Here is a 20,885-nt window from a genome sequence, read left to right on the forward strand (position 1 = left end):
CTACGCTCGTCCACAGTACCACTGCCTTTCTCAGCAGTGGCTTCGAAGCTCCTCCAACACACGTCCCCCAGGCGCTATAGGTCCTATGTTACGAAGTACAGCTTGGATTTATTATAAGGTTCCCACACAGGAATGGAACTACAAATTCAACAAAACATTTCTTCTTTCCTTTTTCCTTTCTTGAGAGAGTAACTCTGTGCCCCAGTGTGGCTTGGAAATGGCTATGGTACTGAGGATGACCTTGAATTTCTGATTCTCCTGCCTCTGTCTGGGATGTTGGGAAAAGGGACTGCACCCCTACGCCTGCTCTCTGTGGCTCTGGAGACAGCGCAGGGCCTCCTGCGTCCTAGCTGAGCACCCTACCAACTGAGCTATGTCCTCAGCTCCTAGCACACAGGTTTTAAACCACAACACCCGCACCGTCTTCACAGACTGTAGGCGACAGTTAGATCTCTATCACTTACTCTCTTCTTGTGGGACATGGTGTTGAACATGTGTTCTACTACTAAGATCCAATCCCGATCCCTTCCCAGCTACTGTCTACACATTATAAAAACAATGGTGATTCTTTATAATTACTGAAACAATTAGGATAAACCCAAGCTAACATACTTATCTGCTATGAAGTTCCTTTTTCAGGCAGGATTTGAAAGTCGGATACTTCTGGACTGTTTTATAACCCTGTGGAATAAAGGATTACAAATGTCCAAATGTATACACAGCGCTGTTTAATTTACATGTTGACTAGGAGCCAAACTTGTGCAAACAGCATGATGCTGGTCACCAGAGGCCAGGAGGGTTGGCAGACATGGGCACAAGTGAACCAACAGACAGTGCTCCAGTCACACAAGAGAAGTGCCTTCTCAGGACGGCCACAGAAGGGTGACCAGAGCTGACACCAAGTGCACTTTAAAACTGTTGAAAAGGAGAATCAAATGGCTTACACTACAAAGTGTGAGATGACGTCAATTCGATTATTACTCCACAATGTATTCATGTAACAAGATACTACATTGTATCCCATAAAAACACACGAGTGTATTTGTCCCTTCACCTTTTAAAGAATGTGTGTAAACCGTGTAACATGTAAACAAGAGAACCATGATAGCAGCTCAGGCACACAAGGACTAGTGAACAGAAGTGAGGGCAACTGTGCTTGCAGGGAAAACTGTGACAAAGGCCTACAGGATGGGTCATACTAAACCTTCTTACTTTTTTTGAAGAAACGGATTTCTCTGTTCATCCTTACAAGTGTCCCTCGTGTCCACTAGGTGGCACTTAAGTACAGCAGCAGTTTTTTCAAGATAGCTTGGGCAGAAAGTCATTCAACAAATCTTTGAGTTTCAGACTAAGAGGATATTTTTCTATATATGGATTTTTCTATTTAAAGTGTTTATCCCTGACTATAGCAGCTGTTAATTTAAAAGGATTTTCCTCTTCTGTTTCTGAAATATCCATTAGGTATGTCAGAAATGTAAATACTTATTAAACCACATTATAAACAAAATGGAAAAAAAAGATTTTGAGAAAAGGATGAATGAACTCTTATTGCTTTCTAGTATGTCGATTAGAAAAACAGTACAGGAAACAAAAATTGATTTTTGGTTTATTTTATACTATATTATAGTGAATGTGCACTGTCTTAAAGACTCAGTTCCCTACAGGAAGCATCTTAAGTGTAAGGAGGAGCGGGGATGTTTACTAGTGAGTCTGAAATCTAATGGGAAGACTAAACAAAACAAAAGCAGCATACCCTTTCCCCAAATAGCAATAAAGACATCCCCCTAATTGCACATGAAAATAAACTAAACAATCAAATTTATTATATATTTAAAAATTATCTTTTATCACATTTTTTTTGAAAGCAGGTTGAGGGCCATACAAAGTTAAAAAAAACACTTCATGTTTATAGCTTTAAAATTTCACATAAATTTCTTTTGCACTTAGACTTAAAACAAATTATCAATAGGCTTGAAATCTGCAGGCTTACCCGGAACCCTCTGTGGAGTCTGTCTTTCATAATCCCAATAAATTCTTTATAACTTAATTGGTCATCTTTGTCAACATCAAAAATCTTGAAGACAGTGTTCACCAAATGTGGTGAAAGTTTCAGTCCCGTAGCTACGTATACAGCACGTTTAAATTCATCTAGATAAATGTCATAAAAAAAGAAAAAGCAGTATTTTTCTTTAATCCATGATGCTAGTTATTGCAAAGGCTGTAAAAAGTCTTTTGTGAGCATGAGCCATGATGGTGCACTGCAAATGACTTTCATTCAGGGAGAAAGGGGACACCGTGGTTTACTGAAAAGAGCAAGTGAGGGCTCAACTGGGTTAATGCTGTCCTCCTACTCGAGGAACGTTGTATGAGCAGCTACTGTCAGGAGGAGACACCATATGACAGGGTTTTACAATAAATATATCCTCAAGAAACAGTTCAGAGTGGAGACGGGGTTTGCGGAAACGATCATTTCAAAGGATCACCCAAAACGTGGTGGTAAAGTGCTCTGCGAATTTGGAGAGGAGTGATTAATTCTGTCTACAGTGTGGACACAGAAGGATGGAGGAAAGGGCAGGCAATGATTTCAAAAGGCTAGGACTAGGTATGGAGCCCAGCGTCACAGGACGGACCGCTTCAGCAGTGGGGATGAGAAATGGCAGCTGGGTAAACCTGAAGGCCGCGTGAGTAGAGACCAGGGAGTGTGGGGCACTGAGCCTTCTGCGCGGCAGAGCAGAGCTCAGAGGGCCTGGGAGGAGCTGTGTAGCTGTGGGCTTGGGAACCTGATACGCTCCTACAGACGACTGGGAAACTGAAAAGTTGTGCACAGCAGTTGTTCGAAAGAGGCTGATTTGTTTTAGAGGAGCTTTCTGTGCATTCTAGGAAGAGCTGGTGAAGGAACGCCGCTTAGGTCTGCTGCACCAGCCTGTCATAAGTGTGCTGAAAGCGGCAAGGGGAGAACACGTGGATATTGTTCCAAACATTTGAAAAAGTGACGCGAAATTTCTCCATAAAATAAGAGAGCAACCTTCTGCTCTGAACCAAATACATCGATACTTATTTCTTTTGAAGGAGTATATTATTCCAGTAAGACATTATATATTAACTGTGATATATATATATATATATGTATATATATATATATAATGTATAATATATTACGTATGTAATACACTTGTTGAGGCATGCCTTCCAAGGTTTGAACACAGTTTAGAGAAAGATGAGTCTGAGGGAATGTTCAGGTTTCTCTTATCCAATGATAAGTGAGGCCACACAACAGATGCACACACAAGTGGTGCTGAGTGCTCTGGCAGTGGGAGTTGAACCTACGCCCTCACAGTCACTGCTCCCGTCCCTTCTCTGCCTCTGAGAGAAGTAACTGGCACCGACATTAGGGTGCAGCTTCACGTTCCCCTTCAAGTTGAACATAAAAACCTCCAGACGATAATCTGAAATCTAACATAATAGATTCTGGCAGAGGCAGGGAAATTGCCTTAAAGACATGAACAGAGCCTACACAGCAGGGTCCTTTTAGTAAGAACAAGGTTATAAGGGAAAGAACAGAGAAATATTTGGCTTCTTAGCCAACCTAGAAACAAAGACTGAGGCAGTCCCAAGAACACCAGTGTTTGAAGTTACATGACAGATGTGGTTTCTTGTAAATTAAAAAAAAAGATGTGAGGTAACCCAAACACAGAAAAACACACTCGGTGTGTACTCACTGATAAGTGGATATTAGCACAAAAGCTGGAACTAACCAAGATGCAATCCACCGACCACAGGAAGCTCAAGAAGAAGGATGATGCAGATGCTCCCACTCCTTCTTAAAAGGAGAAAAACAAATCCATAGGAAGGGATATGGAAGCAAAGTTTAGAGCAGCGACTCAAGGAATGGCCATTCAGAGCCTGCTCCACATGTGGCCCACATATAAACAGCCACCATAACTAGATAAGATTGATGAAGCTAAAAAATGCATGCTGAAAGGGACCGGATATAGATCTCTCTTAAGAGACATATCCAGAGCATGTCCAATACAGAGGTCAATGCTAGCAGCAAACCACTGAAGTGAGAACAGGACCCCCTTGGGGGGAATTAGAGGAAGTATTGAAAGAGTTGAAGGAGCTTGCAACCCCATATAACAACAATATCAACCCACGAGAGCTTCCAGGGACTAAACCACTACTGAAAGACTATACATGGACTGACCCAGGGCTCCAACTGCATATGTAGCAGAGAATAGCCTTGCTGGGGCACCAGTGGAAGGGGAAGCCCTTGGTCCTGCCAAGGTTGGACCCCCAATGCAGGGGAATAAGGGGGAGCAGTAAGGGGGATGTAGAGGGGGAATACCCATATGGGGGAGGGGGTGGGGATCGGGGGGCTTATGGACAGGAAACCGGGAAAGGGAATAAGATTTGAAATGTAAGTAAAGAAATATATCTAACAAAAAAAATAATCAATTTTATGTATCACTCTTAAAAAAAACCTGTTAGTGTAAGTTAATGGCTAAGAGGTTCTGCTTATTATTTCTGGTTTCTGATTATGGAAAAATCATGAGACTTTCTTGAACTGGTCAATGGCCAGCAGCAGCTTCTACAAGTAGACATCAGTTCCCTGATGCTACCAAGTAGTCATGAGGCTTCTTCTTAGACCTTTTACAATAAATATTATTAGTTCTTCCTCATAATATGAAAGGCCAAATATAAACCCAGTAAGAAATCAGCGTATTTCCTTAGACTCTGCATAATGTTAACTTTCAGAAGTGTTTGCCCGTAGAAATGATGAAGCCAGGCTTTCAGGTAAGCTGAGGCACCACCAAACACACCTCACTGCCTGTCACCCAAACCTCCGTGAACAAGGAAGGTAGGGCTGTTTTGACAATACGTTTGGAAAGTAATTCTTACCTTGTCCTATAGAACGGCTTGCAAAGTTATACATATTGAGAGCTATTGCAAAGTCTTCTAAGTTGTTTAGAAACTGGAAAAATGACCTGAATTCATCAAATGTGATACCCTATATCGAGAAAATAAATGTAAAAAATTAGTATTGACAGATGAATTAGAATAAGTGTAATAATATATTTACTAAAAGGAAGCACTAGGAACTGCAGTATATTTCATAAGAAAGCACTTCAGGTGTGTTTGGAAAAATTTCTCCAAATAAACTTAGGATTTGGGCATACTTATTTCTATTGGGTAGCACTGTTACATGCTTTAATAAAAATGACTAGAAAAGTTCCGATTCTGATAATCCTCTAAATATCATTTATTAAACCTATAAAAGCCATAAGCCACATTTGCTTTGCATATTGATTGCTTCACATTAGGCCATCAATATGCTTCTGACGACAATACTAAAATCCAACTGTCAGCATCAACTGTCATTTAGTTGATCTTCAGCCATGAAAATGCAGCCATGACAACAGGGAACATGAAGTGACTTCAGGAAATGACACTGAGGATGAAGGACCTGTGCTCAGAGCAGCCTGCTCTGGGAGATGTCAGTCACAGGCTAAGATTCTACCCCAGTTGTTACTTCAGATAATAGAACACTATTTGAAATAAAAATACTGTATCTCTACTTTGGATATAATCAATAAAATTTAAGTCATTAAGCATACAGAAAAGAAGGACAGGGGACAGAGCCCTCAGCTGCAGCCTCCCGAATCCTGGCTTGAGCACAGGGTAAGTGAAGAGGACCATTGATAAGGGCTCTGGGCAGCCTGGGAACTAACTAGGAAGGTAGTTTTCCAGGCCCCCAATTTAAAACTTAGACATGGCAGCAGCTTCCTGTCCATCTCAGTAGCTCCACTGGTAGGAAATCTAAGCCCCTTCTCTTTCTGTCCACCAAGTTGTATCAGACCTGACACACAACTTCCTCATCACCTACTCCTCTCCTGGTTTATGCAATGCCTTTACCACTTTTTCAATAACCTAAGTCTGAGCCCTCCCCAGGCCCTTGCTGTTCGTCCGCTGCTCTCCTGTCTACAACACTCTTCATGAGCCCAGCTCACTGCATTCAGGCTCTGCTCAAAGCTCAAAAACTCTCCACTACAGTGGCCTTCTTTTCCAATCTCCATCCTTGTCCTGTCCACCGCATTTGCCTTTATCTGAAAAATCTCATTACTTATTTTGCCCTCCCAGCAGTGTACACTCCTACTAAAGAGGGAATTGCCAATCTTGTTTCTTTATCCTTTGTTCCTATAATAAGGCTTGTAGATAGTTAATATTTGTGAATGGAAATGAAAGTAGTTTAGAAATGTGAAATGCCATTTGAATATCGCCTTTCCTTTCTTTTCTACTACTATGGAGACAAGGAAGAGTGGTGGGCGGAAGGGAGAGATTTAAGAAGGGTACAGTAGAAGAACCACTGCCTTAGAGTCTTGGGTTTGAGTGGACAAGTACCTTAGGTCCTTAGTACCTCCTTTCCCAAAAGAAAAATGTTAGTGCCTGCAAGGTTCTTCTGAGAGTTCCAGATCAAGCAATCACCACACTGAGTCCATGATAATGTGATTTTTTCTATGATAGTTATTGTACAGATACTTCTTCAACAGTTTAACCTGATTTTACAAAAGCTGAATTTAACTTCAGATTTTATTTTGGATTAATTTTAAATATAAAAATTGTAAAAATAAACTGTGAAAACTTTCTATAAAGTCATCCTGCAATTTGAGCTTCTAAGTTAGTTTTCCAAGTTTCCACTTAGAAAAAGAAGACAGATGAAAGGTCCTATGTAACACTATAGAAGCTTAAATAGCACAATGTTGATTTTATCTCTAGGGAATTATCTACTGGTCGGGAAAACACAGCTCCATGGGTAAAACAGATATAAGTCACTTGATTAAAAGATAATGTAACCTAATAGCCAAGTGCATCAAACCCCTCCCTGCCCCTACATCCTTAGGGGATTCTGAGAATTGTTAACTCTGGCAGTGTATCCACTCTAAACAAACTCAAACTATTTGCAAGTTTTCTTCAACAGTTTAACCTGATCCTTCCATAAACACAAATAGAAGGCAAACAGCCCAGGCTTAAAGGGTACTCGTGACAGCAATTCTATTTGGTTGCAGTGAAGCATTCAAATACCACTAGATAATGCAACTGCGCAAAAGGGCTGACACCATATTCGCTACCAAGCAAATAGACAAGGACTTGTCTTGGGTTCTTAAGCATTCATGCCACCAAAAGCTGCTGAAAGGCCTCTTCAAATGTAGATAAGATCATTCACTCATCAATGGCACTCTTCAAATGACCTTTTATTAGAGGTGCTATAGAAATGAACAGTGGGTGACAGAAATAATGTCAATACCAGCTGCCTTACATGTTTTGGTACTAGTCAAAACAACAAAATTCTCTTGAAAAACAATAATAGTCATATTTGAAAAAAAAAAACAAAAAACAAACCTAATAGCCTTAAAGGCTTTTAAGTATTTCTAAGAATAAGAATAATGACCTCCGCTTGAATGTAATGTATCCAAACACTGGTTTTAATTCACAGAGGAGCTGGATTAGTAAACTTATTTGATAAGTCATTACAAAACGGCATTTACTAACTAGTGTGTTTCAAGATAATAGCTACAACAAAATAAAAGATTAAGCACCTTTTCTTCAGGTATACTGTAGCGCACATTTTCCAAAAACACTGATGTATTTTCCACATTAGTATACCGTAGAAGAATATGGGCAAAATCTTCTTCACTGATAGTATTCATTCCATTAGAGTAGGAAAGAAATTCTATTTCTAGAACTTCTGTTTGCAGATTATCCATAAATCTGTGAAAAAATAATGAAAAATAAGCAAGATAAATGGTCAGACATTTACCATCCTAGGAAAGGTCATATGGAAGTAATTTATTCATTACTGCTCAGTGGCTGTGCTACCTGAACAGCTGCCTTTCTCTTAGGTTTGAGCTGCCTGCCTGCCTGCCTGCCTGCCTGCCTGCATAATGGTTAACAACATCTCGTGGGGTAGAGATGATCCTGCCCATTTCTCCTGTGGCTTACTGAGACTGAGGGACTGACTGAGGCGATCTCTTCTAAATACCCAAGCTACAATAATCCCTATGTATTCATTTTTATCTGTTAGCTGCTGTGCATCGCTATAACTACCCCTGCAGACAGCAATGCAGTGCACACCACAGAGAGTATTTTCCACCGAGACCAGAGCAGCACAGTTTCACGACATTAGATTATTCCCAAGATCCCTGGACCTTAGCAGCATAGTAATTTTAAACAGAAACTTAGCTCACCTATAAAAATCTTCAAAGTTGAGCTCAGCTTTTCCTTTCTTTCCAAAAAAGTGTACAAGAAGTGTAGTATCTGCTACTAAGCTTGTGATGTCATCAGCACGCTGAAAAACAGAATTTCAAATTAGCAACAAAAACAAATAAAGAAACAAACCCAAAACAAGACAGCACACTAAATATTCTTCCAAGAATTTTATTAAAAATGTTAAGTCAAGAAAGGCTGTGAAGAGCACTTGTTGCTCTCCCCGAGGACCCAGCTTTTCCAGCACTGACCTGACATGATGGCTCCTAACCGTCCACAACTCCAGGGCATCGCATATCTTTTCTCATCTCCACATGCTCAGTCACATAACACAGCACACATACATACACTGAGGCAAAACGCTTTTACATGTAAAGTAAACCCAAGAATGAAAAGGTACAAACATTAGAATGAAGAGAAAGTCAATAGTCATGGGTGTAACTATAGCTAAAATATTCAAAATTTCAAAACAGAAACGTGAGCAATACTGACCTTTATTTTTGAAAATGCCCATCAGTTATATCTTAAAAGCATTCTACCTAAAATCACTATGCATCTAGTGTACCTATCCTGTTGACTATCTCAAGTAGTTATTTAGATATCATTTAATTATGCCTTTTTAATTTAAGTAGTTAGGTTTTTTCATAAACAACCTGAAAAATTCAATTGAAAGTGAGCTATTCTCCAAAGATACTGACTTTCTGGAAATGACAGAGAATGAGCTCAAACTTACAGAGCGGCTTTCTTTAACCACATTGATTACATTACAACAATATTAAAATGTGTGGTAGTGTGTTTAGGAAGAGGAACTGCAGGAGTAATTTATCTCTGGCACTGTTTTCAAAGACAAGCATCATATAACTTTTGAATGGTCACGAACTTAATTCCACGGGATGTTCCCTTCTTTACTCAACTCAATAAACTACAGTTCAATAAACATATTCCTAAGTGATTATAGTCCTCACAAAATAAAATTGGTTTATGTAACTTCCCACTTTACTCCTTCCTTTGTCTTTTCCCTCCTCTTTCCTTTGTCATCAATCATAACTACTTCATAAATTCAAGGACACAATTCAGGAAACTCAAATAATTACAACTCACAGGAAATGTAAGAAGATACCGCAGTGCCACCATTTTCAACACTAATGTAAGTGGCTGTGTACATCCGCTGTGGTGAGTTCCTGAGAAAGAACTTATTAGAGTCAGGAAGCAGGATGTTCCTACAGAAACGATGGGTCCAGCGGTAGCTCCATTTCATTTATCGTCCATAAGATACATCTGGATATCACTCTGACTCCTCCAAGCCCTCTTGCCCTTCTTTCACAGGGTAGTTGCTCTAGCAACATTAGTAGGATCTTCCTTTCCTTTCTCCATGGGTCAAATACTTTCCTCTAAGAATTAGTCTGCAGCAGATACTAGATCATCGGTTTCCCCTTGGATGTGCACTTTTACTCAATTCAGCTGCTTCCCACCAAGTGATCTGTGCCACTTAGATTACTCATATCTTTCTTAAGAACTTGACTTCTTGAGCCGCATGTGACTTCACATGGCTTTGGGAGGCTAACATGGAGGAATCAGGAATCTGCGTCCCAGCCAGGAGCTGTTACAGGAATCCCTATCTCAAAAATAAAAAGGTCAACAACTCCTATCTTGTAGAGTAAGTTAAAATTATTGAAATTCTTTGGTAATTACCCAAATGTTCTGTTTACAATTAAATAACTGAGTATGGGTTTTCTTACTGGTCCCAGTCTCCCTTCTGTACAGTCTCTCCTCCTCAGTGGTCAGAGCCCCTGAGGAAAGCTACGTCCCACACTCCCATGCCACCGCCTTCCAAAGACCAGGAGGCAGGCAGTCCCACCCGGTGGCTAGAGGAGAAAGTAATACACGTAGCCAAGTACCACACACTCTCTTTAAAAATATTTGCTTGTAAAGCACATTATGAATGTTGAAGGATGAGAGAGGGACCAGCCCTTCTTCCAGTGTCCCATGTGAGGAGAGAGTAGCCCTGGAGGGACATCATGTCACCACTAACTGGGTGGATGAGGCATGCAGTTCTAATGGGGCTAGGACAGGCTTTAACATCAGAGGTCTTGACTTCAATGACCTTTTGGACCTTCAGCTTCTGTATCTGAAGACAGAAATAATCCTGTCTATACTGACTTGTAGGAGAAAGCTACAAGATGCAGATAAAGTGCACACATGTTCCTACTGGTAGTCACAGCTGCAAATACCAATTTATTTTGCCTCAAAGAGCTTAAACATAAATGGGGTGCGGCGGACATCTTGGAGGCATGCTCAAGTTGAGTTTAAGAATGGGCACTAGCCTATTAACACGAAAAACCAGTGTACCTGTCTGCAAGCTACAAAGAGGGAGCAGGTGACAGACTTTTTCCTTTTCTTTAATTGAAAAAACTTTTATGCATATATTCATTTATATATTCTAATCATATTTTACTATTTGTCAGGATTAAAAAGTTGAAATATGACTTAAATGACAAAAACTTTTCAATGAAATGGAAAAATGGGTTGTTTCATGGAACACTCTTACTTGTTACTGAATAACAAGTATTGTTATATAAATCTGAAGACAAAAGACCGTCAGAATGAGAGGCTGCAGGGGCACTATGCTAGAGGGCACCAGCACATTCACGACGCCAGTCTGCGGTGAGACTGTTCACACAGGCTTCTACAATGACCTTACTTAGGCTGTTCACTGAGCGGAGCAGACCTTCACTTATGGTTTTCAGTGTCCAATCTTATTAGCTTCAGGTTGCACTTATTCAAGTAATCCAAACCCACAGAGGGATAAGTAACAGTTTGACAGCAGAGGTGGGGGTGGGGAGTGGGGAGGAGGAAACCAGAAAATGGAAATGGGGACCCCACTCCCATGTGAAGCCAAGCACTGGAGCCATTGTGAGAGCTAGGCCAGTGTCCTTGCATCATGACAGTTTACAGAGTGAATTACAAGGAGGTAGAAAGAAAAAGACATTACTTTATTTCTTTGATTCTTTTGCTTACTGTTAAAAAAAATGAATTGAGGTGTTTCATAACACAATGGAAAAAAAACCTCAAAGTGAACAGAGACCCTCGTGGTCATTTAGACATAAGTTGACTATTTTTTTAAGCTAAAAATGGTGCTAGCTGGGAAGGAGCTTGGTCAGACAGAGTGCGGAATAGGGGTGTAGGTCAGCAGTGGTGTGTGTTAGTATGCTTCAGCGCTCAGCACCGGTAATAAACACATGGCCAAAGTTACCTTAAATCTCAAAATTTGTATAAAATACAAATTTATCAAACTATTAAAGTTTTAAGACAGCCTCTTAAACAACTTTCTCTTGATTACAATGTAAAAAAAACTTCACTCTCTAGGCAAAGGGGAATCTTCAAATTTAACATAAACAATTTCTGAATAATCCAATGGATAAGTTATTCCTTATACCACAAATACATTAAATTTTATTTGTAAAAGTCAAAGTCATCTTTAGATTCCTGGTACTAACCAACTGCTCTCAATGCTGTGTGATATATTTGTCATATTACATACACTCTGAGTAATTTTAGGCGGACATTAGTGCCAGCTGTTCACACATGCAAATCTTCTTTATATAATTTTATAGTAATTTTAAAAACATGGTTTCCTCTTTATAATTTAAGATGCCAACAGTTTACAGCAGCTGTTAAAAGAATGAGAAAATGAGGGGCTAAGCTCTTATTTACCTATTATATTTTAAGAGTTGTGTATTATATGCAATGAGAAGTATTTAAGTACATTTCTAAGCCTTCCTTCTGAACTAGTTTGTATCTTGAAATACAAATACTATAAATGATTCTTTTATACAAGTTGTGACTTGTAATAAATTCTCATTTTTTTATAATGGAGTACAGTAACAGAGAGACTCTCCAAGCAAAACACCTCCTCAAACTTTATTTATAAATGGAGAAAACAAAAAAAATCACAAATAATTGGTATTTATTTTAGATATTGATGTATGTGTGCGTGTTACACACACACACACACACACATACACACACACACACACACACACACACACACATTGCCAGAGCACATGCATAATATCAGACATCAATCCTAGATGTCTTTCTTAAACAGTATCTACCTAGTCTTTTAAGACTGGGTCTCTCAATGAACCTGGGCTTTGCCAATGCAGCTAGACTGTCTGCCTAGCAGCATCAGGGATCTGCACTCCCATCTCTTCCTCCTCACTGCTGGCTTTACAGAATATACTATGTGCCTGTGCTAGGCTTTTCCAGGAATGCTGGAGGTTCAGCCCATGCTTGTGTGTCAAGCACTCCAACAACACTGTATCACACACAGTGTTTTACTTTTTGAACTTAAAGTTTAGATAAAATATCAGACACCAAGTTTAATATTAGATATTTAAATTCCTGTTGATGGTGGCACTAAATAGCGGAGTAGAGGCAGTCTATCACAAGTGCAGCAATAAAGTGTCCAGCAGTAAAATTTAAGCAATGAAAAAACCAAATCTGAGTTGGTTTGATTTTTATTTAAACATGGGCTTAAGTTAATATAAAGATAAATTTCCAATTCTTTGACTGAATTTCACATTTCTACATCTCCTTCCCGTAAGCTGCTCACTACTAGCTGGGGAAGTTAATTGTCTAAATCTAACATAAGAGCAGTCTTGCTCTTACTAGAATTTAGTATTTCTATGTAACAGTTATGTTGTAGGATAGTAAATTTACAAATCTTGTATTACTACTTCAAATTTCTAGGAATTGATCCTTAATTAAAGCTAACTATTATTTTATTTTAGGTATATTCTGATGTTATGTTTTGTAAAATAAACAAGTTCAATCAACACAGATAATAACTGACATCCCCTGTCAGTACAATAAACATATTACAATATTCTTTCTATACAGTGATTATACGGATGATACGTAGTACTTATTAATTTACTAAAAAAGTTAAAAGAAATAGAAAAAGAGTACATTTTGGGCTTTGTGAATCTGAAACCAATTGAAGATCAGATTCACAAAATGGCATCTAGTACAGGAGTATGAGGGCCACACGAATGCTTCCTTATACCTCTGCAAGGTCTGAGAAGAGCGCCTGGCTTGTGCTACGTCTCAGGGTATCCCAGTAGCTTCTGGAGACAAGTTCCTCAGCATCTGGTTTAAGTACCTGTAGAAGTTTTAAGAACAAGCACATAAATCTACACAATGGTCAGAGAACACCTTACATGCTTTACATCTCTTCTAACCAACCACAGACGGGAAAAGAGCCCATTGGCTTACCTTCATTGTATTCTGGTGCACACAACAGTACTACATTACACAGCCAGCAGCCCATGGCGCTTTCAGAACGAAAGGCTGTATAACCTGTTTCTAAGTACAATGTGGCTATGTCAAAAAGGCTCAAACTCTGCAATCTTGCCTGCTTTTGTTGAGACATAAGTAATTCTATGAAAGTATGACATAAAAAAATTTATTTAAACATTTTGTGAAATGGTATATGGAGACAATTTTTTTGATTTGTGGTAACCTCTTAAATGCATATATAATTTCAAAATTAGTTGTTTTCTCATCCATCTTGTTAGACTAACACAATCAAAATAAGTTCATTCTTACCTTGTAGATACAAACTTAAATATAAAGTTTGTGAAAATAAAATATAACTGTTTAAGTCAAATGATGTCAACCTATTCTAGGATTTCATGGGTGTGACTACTATGAAAGATAAGGTGCATTTAATGTTCACAGGGGCAGGGCACTCCTTTCCCCCTCAGTATTGACTTCCATGAGGGAGTTTCTAAGGTTAAAAATCCTACCCTGAAACTCTAAACAGAAATATTATAGTCAACTATTCCACAAAATACAAACAGAAGGAACACTACCTAATTTGTTCTATGAAGCCACAATTACACTGATACCTAAACCACACAAAGACTCAACCAAAAAAGAGAACTTCAAACCAATTTCCCTTATGAATATCAATGTGAAATTACTCAATAAAATTCTCTCAAATCAAATCCAAGAACACATCAAAATGATCATTCACCATGATCAAGTAGGCTCCATCCCAGAGATGCAGGGATGGTTTAATATAAGAAAATCCATCAATGTAATCCAAACTCAAAGAAAAAAACTACATGAACATCTCACTAGACACTGAGAAGGTATTTGACAAAATTCAACACCTCTTCATGTTAGAAGTCTTGGAAAGATCAAGAATTCAAGGCCCATACCTAAACATAGTAAAAGCAATAAATAGCAAACCAGTAGCCAACATCAAACTAAATTGAGAGAAACTTGAAGCAATCCCACTAAAATCAGGGACTAGACAAGGCTGCCCACTCTCTCCATACTTATTCAACATAGTTCTCAAAGAAGTCCTAGGCAGAGCAATCAGACAACAAAAGGAGGTCAAAGGGATACAAATTGGAAAGGAAGAAATCAAAATATCACTATATGCAGATCATATGATAGTATACTTAACTGACCCCAAAAGTTCCACCAGAGAACTACTAAGCCTGATAAACAACTTCAGCAAAGTGGCTGGGTATAAAATTAACTCAAATAAGTAGCCTTCCTCTACTCAAAGGATAAACAAGCTGAGAAAGAAATTAGGGAAATGACACCTTTTACAAGAGTCACAAATAATATAAAATATTTTGGTATGACTCTAACCAAGCAAATAAAAGATCTGTCTGACAAGAACTTCAAGTCTCTGAAGAAATTAAGATCTCAGAAGATGGAAAGACCTCCCATGCTCATGGATCAGCAGGATTAATATTGTAAAAATGTTCATCTTACCAAAAGCAATCTATAGATTTAATGCAATCGCCATCAAAATTCCAACTCAAGTCTTCATAGAGTTAGAAAGAACAATTTGCAAATTCATTTGGAATAAAACCCAGGATAACGAAAACTATTCTCAACAATAAAAGAACTTCTGGGGGAATCACTATCCCTGAACTTAAGCAGTATTACAGAGCAATAAAAGTGATAAAAACTGCATGGTATTGGTACAGAGACAGGCAGATAGACTAGTGGAATAGAATTGAAGACCCAGAAATGAACCCACATACCTATGGTCACTTGATTTTTGACAAAGGAGCCAAAACCATCCAATGGAAAAAAGTGAGCATTTTCAGCAAATGGTGCTGGTTCAACTGGAGGTCAGCATGTAAAAGATTGCAGATGGATCCATTCTTATCACCCTGTACAAAGTTTAAGTCCAAGTGGATCAAGGACCTCCACATCAAACCAGATACACTCAAACTAATACAAGAAAAAGTGGGGAAGAATATCGAACACATGGGCACTGGAGAAAATTTCCTGAATAAAACACCAATGGCTTATGCTTTAAGATTAAGAATCGACAAATGGGATCTCATAAAACTGCAAAGTTTCTGTAAGGCAAAGGACACTGTTGTTAGGACAAAACGGCAACCAACAGATTGGGAAAAGATCTTTACCAATCCTATAACTGATAGAGGCCTTATATTCAAAATATACAAAGAACTCAAAAAGTTAGACCGCAGGGAGACAAATAACCTTATTAAAAGAGCTAAACAAAGAATTCACAGCTGAGGAATTCGAATGGCTGAGAAGCACCTAAAGAAATGTTCAACATCTTTAGTCATGAGGGAAATTCAAATTAAAACAACCCTGAGATTCCACCTCACACCAGTAAGAATGGCTAAGATTAAAAACTCAGGCGACAGCAGATGCTGGCGAGAATTTGGAGAAAGAGGAACACTCCTTCATTGTTGGTGGGATTGCAGACTGGTAACCATTCTGGAAATCTGTCTGGAGGTTCCTCAGAAAATTGGAATTGCACTACCCAGCTATACCTCTCTTGGGCATATTACCAAAAGATGCTCCAACATACAACAAAGACACGTGCTCCACTATGTTCATAGCAGCCTTATTTATAATAGCCAGAAGCTGGAAAGAACCCTGTTGCCCTTCAACAGAGGAATGGATACAGAAAATGTGGTACATCTACACAATGGAATACTACTCCGCTATCAAAAACAATGCCTTTATGAAATTCATAGGCAAATGAATGGAACTGGAAAATATATCCTGAGTGAGGTATCCCAATCACAGAAAAACACACATGGTATGCACTCATTGATAAGTGGCTATTCACCCAGATGCTCGAATTACCCTAGATGCACAGAACACATGAAACTCAAGAAGAATGACCAAAATTCAATGCTTCACTCCTTCTCTTTAAAAGGGGAACAAGAATACCCTTGGCAGGAAGAGAGAGGCAAAAGATTAAAACAGAGACTGAAGGAACACCCATTCAGAGCCTGCCCCACATGTGGCCCATACATACAGCCACAAACTAGGTAAGATGGATGAAGCAAAAAGAAGTGCAGGCTGACAGGAACTGGATGTAGATCTCTCCTGAGAGACACAGCCAGAATACAGCAAATACAGAGGCGAATGTCAGCAGCAAACCACTGAACTGAGAACGGGACTCCCGTTGAAGGAATCAGAGAAAGGACTGAAAGAGTTTGAAGGGGCTTGAGACCCCATAAGAACGACAATGCCAAGCAACCAGACTTCCAGGGACTAAGCCACCACCCAAAGACTATGCACGGACTGACCCTGGACTCTGACCTCATAGGTAGTAATGAATATCCTAGTAAGAGCACCAGTGGAAGGGGAAGCCCTTGGTCCTGCCAAGACTGAACCCCCAGTGAACATGATTGTTGGGGGGAGGGCGGTAATGGGGCAGGATGGGGAGGGGAACACCAATAGAGAAGGGGAGGGGGAGGAGTTAGGGGGATGTTGGGCTGGAAACTGGGAAAGGGAATAACATTTGAAATGTGAATAAGAAATACCCAATTTAATAAAGATGGAAGAAAAAAATGCTAAAAAAAGAGAAGAAAATAAAAAAAAGAAAGAAAGAAAAAAAAGAAAAAAATGGATAGAGAGGGACCAGATCTTGGAAGAATTTGGGGAGATAAAAAAAATATGGTCAAAGTATATGGAAAATGTTAAAGGGATTTAAAAATAATATTTATTGAAAATAAAACCCTTATAAATCATAAAAACTTCAATGATGTAAGTAAGAAAAAACTTTTTAACATGAAAAATAATAAAAATATTTAAAAGCAGAAAGTATACATAAGGCACTGCAATAAGGTTCAAATAAATAACAAACTCAAAGTAGAATTTAAAAGGAAGAAATTTTGAGCAAATTTAATATCAGCGCATGTGTGTAAAAGTTAAAGAAGGGCGAGAGATGTGCACTTGTGACCGGGCTCTGAGACAGAAACGGAGCAGACAGCTCTGATGCTTCAGTGTGTGAATGGAAGGCAGCACAGAAAGACGGATGAAAACATCTCTGCGTGCGCTCAGCTTTCAGGCCTTCACAGCAGAACACACTGAGTGTGGACTTTCAAAGAGAGAAAGGAACACATGGAACAAGTTTCAAAAGAACTTGCAAAAAGGACGGACTAGGCAGACTGATATTCTGTATGTTCTAAATCTGATCTATCGTCTGTCTGTCTGTCTGTCTGCCCGCCCGCCCACCCACCCACCCACCCACCCACCCACCCACCTATCCACCTACCTACCTGTCTATGTATGTCAAAGAGGCTATTTATTAGTGGAAGTCCTTAAACCTGGCAGATTCAAGAGTTTCTACATCTCTTTTTTTTTTTTTTTTTTTTTTTTTTTTTGTTTTTTTTTTTTTCGGAGCTGGGACAACAGGGCCTTGCACTTCCTAGGCAAGCGCTCTACCGCTGAGCTAAATCCCCAACCCCTCTACATCTCTTTTTTAACTGTCTAAGCAAGGTCCTATTCCCACAATCTGCTAATGTCCTGTCACTGGTATTTGTGATAGACGGGAATGCAGAGAAGGCAGACTTGGCAGTGGGGAGGGAGGACGGAAAGGTCAAAGGAAGTTCTCAACTAGAGATTCTTCCTAGAGATACTGATCTACCACTGAGGTAAACGGAATGATGGTGACCCAAAGTTATCTCTGACTAAACAGGCCAGTTCTTTACATAAAGCAAACAAAAACAAGCAAAATAAAACCATCTTTCTATTATGTTCTATTGTAACAATTGATAATTGTGTCAAAATAACAGCAACAAAACAAAACAAAGCATCAAAACAAGTAATCTTGGAACTGTAATTCAATGTTGTATTGGACTAATTTTCTCCAGGTCTGTCAAACACTCAGAGAGAAGCTAACAGGCATAGTGGGCCAAATGAATGTCCATGAAAGCATCAGAAAATCTTAACAGAGAAAGATGGGAAATAACATTCAGGTAAAGAGGTAAAGACAGCGAATTCCAATAATAAAGGGGAAAAAACAATTTCCTATTTTGGAAGCTCAACAAATCTCACCATGGACAAAAGCAGGGCAGAGAGGCACACTGCAGCAAGACTATAGAAAAACAAGGGCAAAGAAGACTTAAAATGACATTTTGTGGGGGCTGGAGAGATGGCTCAGCAGTTGAGGACACTAACTGCTATTTCAGACGACCTTGGTTCAATTCCCATCACCCACATGGCATTACAACATTACATCTGTAACTCCAAGATTTGACCCTGAAGGGTCAAGCTTAACATTACAAACTCCATTTTGCTTTCAGACTCCACTTTATGATTAACTTGCCCTCTGAGTAAACTTAGCTACTGGAAAAACCTCAACTTGTCCCAAGAATCATGTCACCCTGCCAATTATCACAATTCCTCTGAGCAAACAGCCACTTTACTCCTAGCAACAACCACCCAGTTCTTAAGGGGAAAGTACCTAATATCTGACAAGTAGATCTGGTTAGGCTAGCCACCATTGTTCATATCAAGCTGAAATCATTACTAGCCAATACAAGAATGCCAAGCAAATGCTAACCAATTCCCAAGTTGGAAAAAAGTCCCTCACCTTGATACAGCAACCGTGATAAATAGGCAAGGTTTATACTGGCTCAGCATCTTCCACTGTGTTAGAGAGGGTGGAGGGTTTGAGTTCAAGTTTGAGTAAAGACTTTTGCTTTGCATATGAGTTAGACTCCTGGTGGTCTCTGATGGTCTGTGGGGACCTCACCATCTGGGCATAACAACACCTCCATACAGACATACATTCAGACAAAACACCAATGTACATAAATAAATAAAGATTTTTTAAAATGACACTGTCTTAGGGTTTCTATTCTTGCACAAAACATCATGCTCAAGAAGCAAGTTGGGGAGGAAAGGGTTTATTCAGCTTACACTTCCACATTGCTGTTCAGCACCAAAGGAAGTCAGGACTGGAAGTCAAGCAAGCCAGGAAGCAGGAGTTGATGCAGAGGCCATGGAGGAATGTTATTTATTGGCTCGCTTCTTCTGGCTTTCTCAACTTGCTTTCTTATAGAACCCAAGACTACCAGCCCAGGGATGGCACCATCTAATGGGCTGGGCCCTCCCCACTTGATCACTAATTGAGAAAATGTCTTACAGCTGGATCTCATCAAGGCATTTCTTCAAGGGAGGTTCCTTTCTCTGTGATAACTCCAGCTTTTGTCAAGTGGACACACAAAACCAGCTAGTGCACTCTGCTATACTCATAGATCAGTGCCTTGCTCAGCTATCATGAGAAAAGCTTCCTCCTGCAGCAGATGGGAATTAATGCAGAGACCCTCAACATGTGCAATGAATGAGTGACCTTGGGACACTCTGCTAAAAAGGGGATATCTTTGTCAAAAGTGACACAGCCTGATTTTTGTCTTCTTCAACTCCAATGTGTTAGTTTCTAGTTTAGGTTTGCTACTTTATTATTATCCCTTAAATCCCTGTATGCTTTCTAATGCGGGAGAGAAAGGCACTTGACTGGGATCGGAGGTGATGTGGAGAGGAACTGGAATGAGTAGAGAGAGAGAGAGAGAGAAAACCACAATAAGGATATATTAAGCGAGGAAAAAAAGTCTGTTTTCAATGAGGGAGACAGGAACTAGGCTGGGAGGAGACTCAGGTAACCTACAGAAGAAAACTAATTATATTCAGAGCTGACCCTTTAATTTCAATTATAGAAGTCCAAAAACAGTGTATAAATTTTATCATCATTTGCTGAGAAGCATCTTTTAACTTACAATAAAGATATTTTCAGAAAGAGGTTTTGTTTGTTTGTTTTTCTTTTTGGTTGTAATGGGAATTGAACCCAGGGTCAATTGAACAAGAAAGCTCAACAGTAATTCTACCATGAGGTACACAGCTAAGTCACCATTTTCCAATCTCCAAGGGACTCTATCTTAAGAATGCATTTTATGAATATTAGATTATAAGGCTTATAAAGGGGTGAGATTAAATTAATTATGAGCACTGGTAAATACACATAAACATACATGAGTGAATTGTATGCATTCATAGGCCAAAAGTCAACATTACTTGTCTTCCTGTTTTACTCTCCACCTTATTTTTTTATGACAAGACACTGTACTTGGAGTTCCTCAAGTCTGCTAGACTGGCTGGCCCATGAGCTCTAGGGAGCTCTGTTCTTGTCCCACATTCCCCTGTGCTGGGGTTACATACATGTCCCACCTACTTGGGCTTTATGTGGACTCTAGGACTCAGAACTCAGAACAATAGACACTTTATAAACTGAGCCGTCTCCTTAGCTTCAAAACACAAGT

At 39.3% G+C, this 20,885-nt stretch overlaps 1 protein-coding gene across 2 annotated transcripts in view; it reads right to left on the reverse strand.

The window, feature by feature from the left end:
- Micu3 (mitochondrial calcium uptake family member 3) overlaps window positions 1-20,885 on the reverse strand; it is an 88,477-nt gene that overhangs the window by 4,793 nt on the left and 62,799 nt on the right. For both annotated transcript variants that reach the window (XM_032919480.1, XM_032919479.1), the window contains 6 exons: window positions 13,331-13,426; window positions 8,244-8,344; window positions 7,596-7,767; window positions 4,900-5,008; window positions 1,991-2,148; window positions 613-681 (listed from right to left, as the gene is read on the reverse strand). In XM_032919480.1, coding sequence (XP_032775371.1) covers window positions 613-681; window positions 1,991-2,148; window positions 4,900-5,008; window positions 7,596-7,767; window positions 8,244-8,344; window positions 13,331-13,426 — 705 coding nt within the window. The remainder of the gene's footprint in view (window positions 1-612; window positions 682-1,990; window positions 2,149-4,899; window positions 5,009-7,595; window positions 7,768-8,243; window positions 8,345-13,330; window positions 13,427-20,885) is intronic.

The sequence above is a fragment of the Rattus rattus genome, chromosome 13 (assembly GCF_011064425.1).
Source record: "Rattus rattus isolate New Zealand chromosome 13, Rrattus_CSIRO_v1, whole genome shotgun sequence".
Classification (NCBI taxonomy): domain Eukaryota; kingdom Metazoa; phylum Chordata; class Mammalia; order Rodentia; family Muridae; genus Rattus; species Rattus rattus.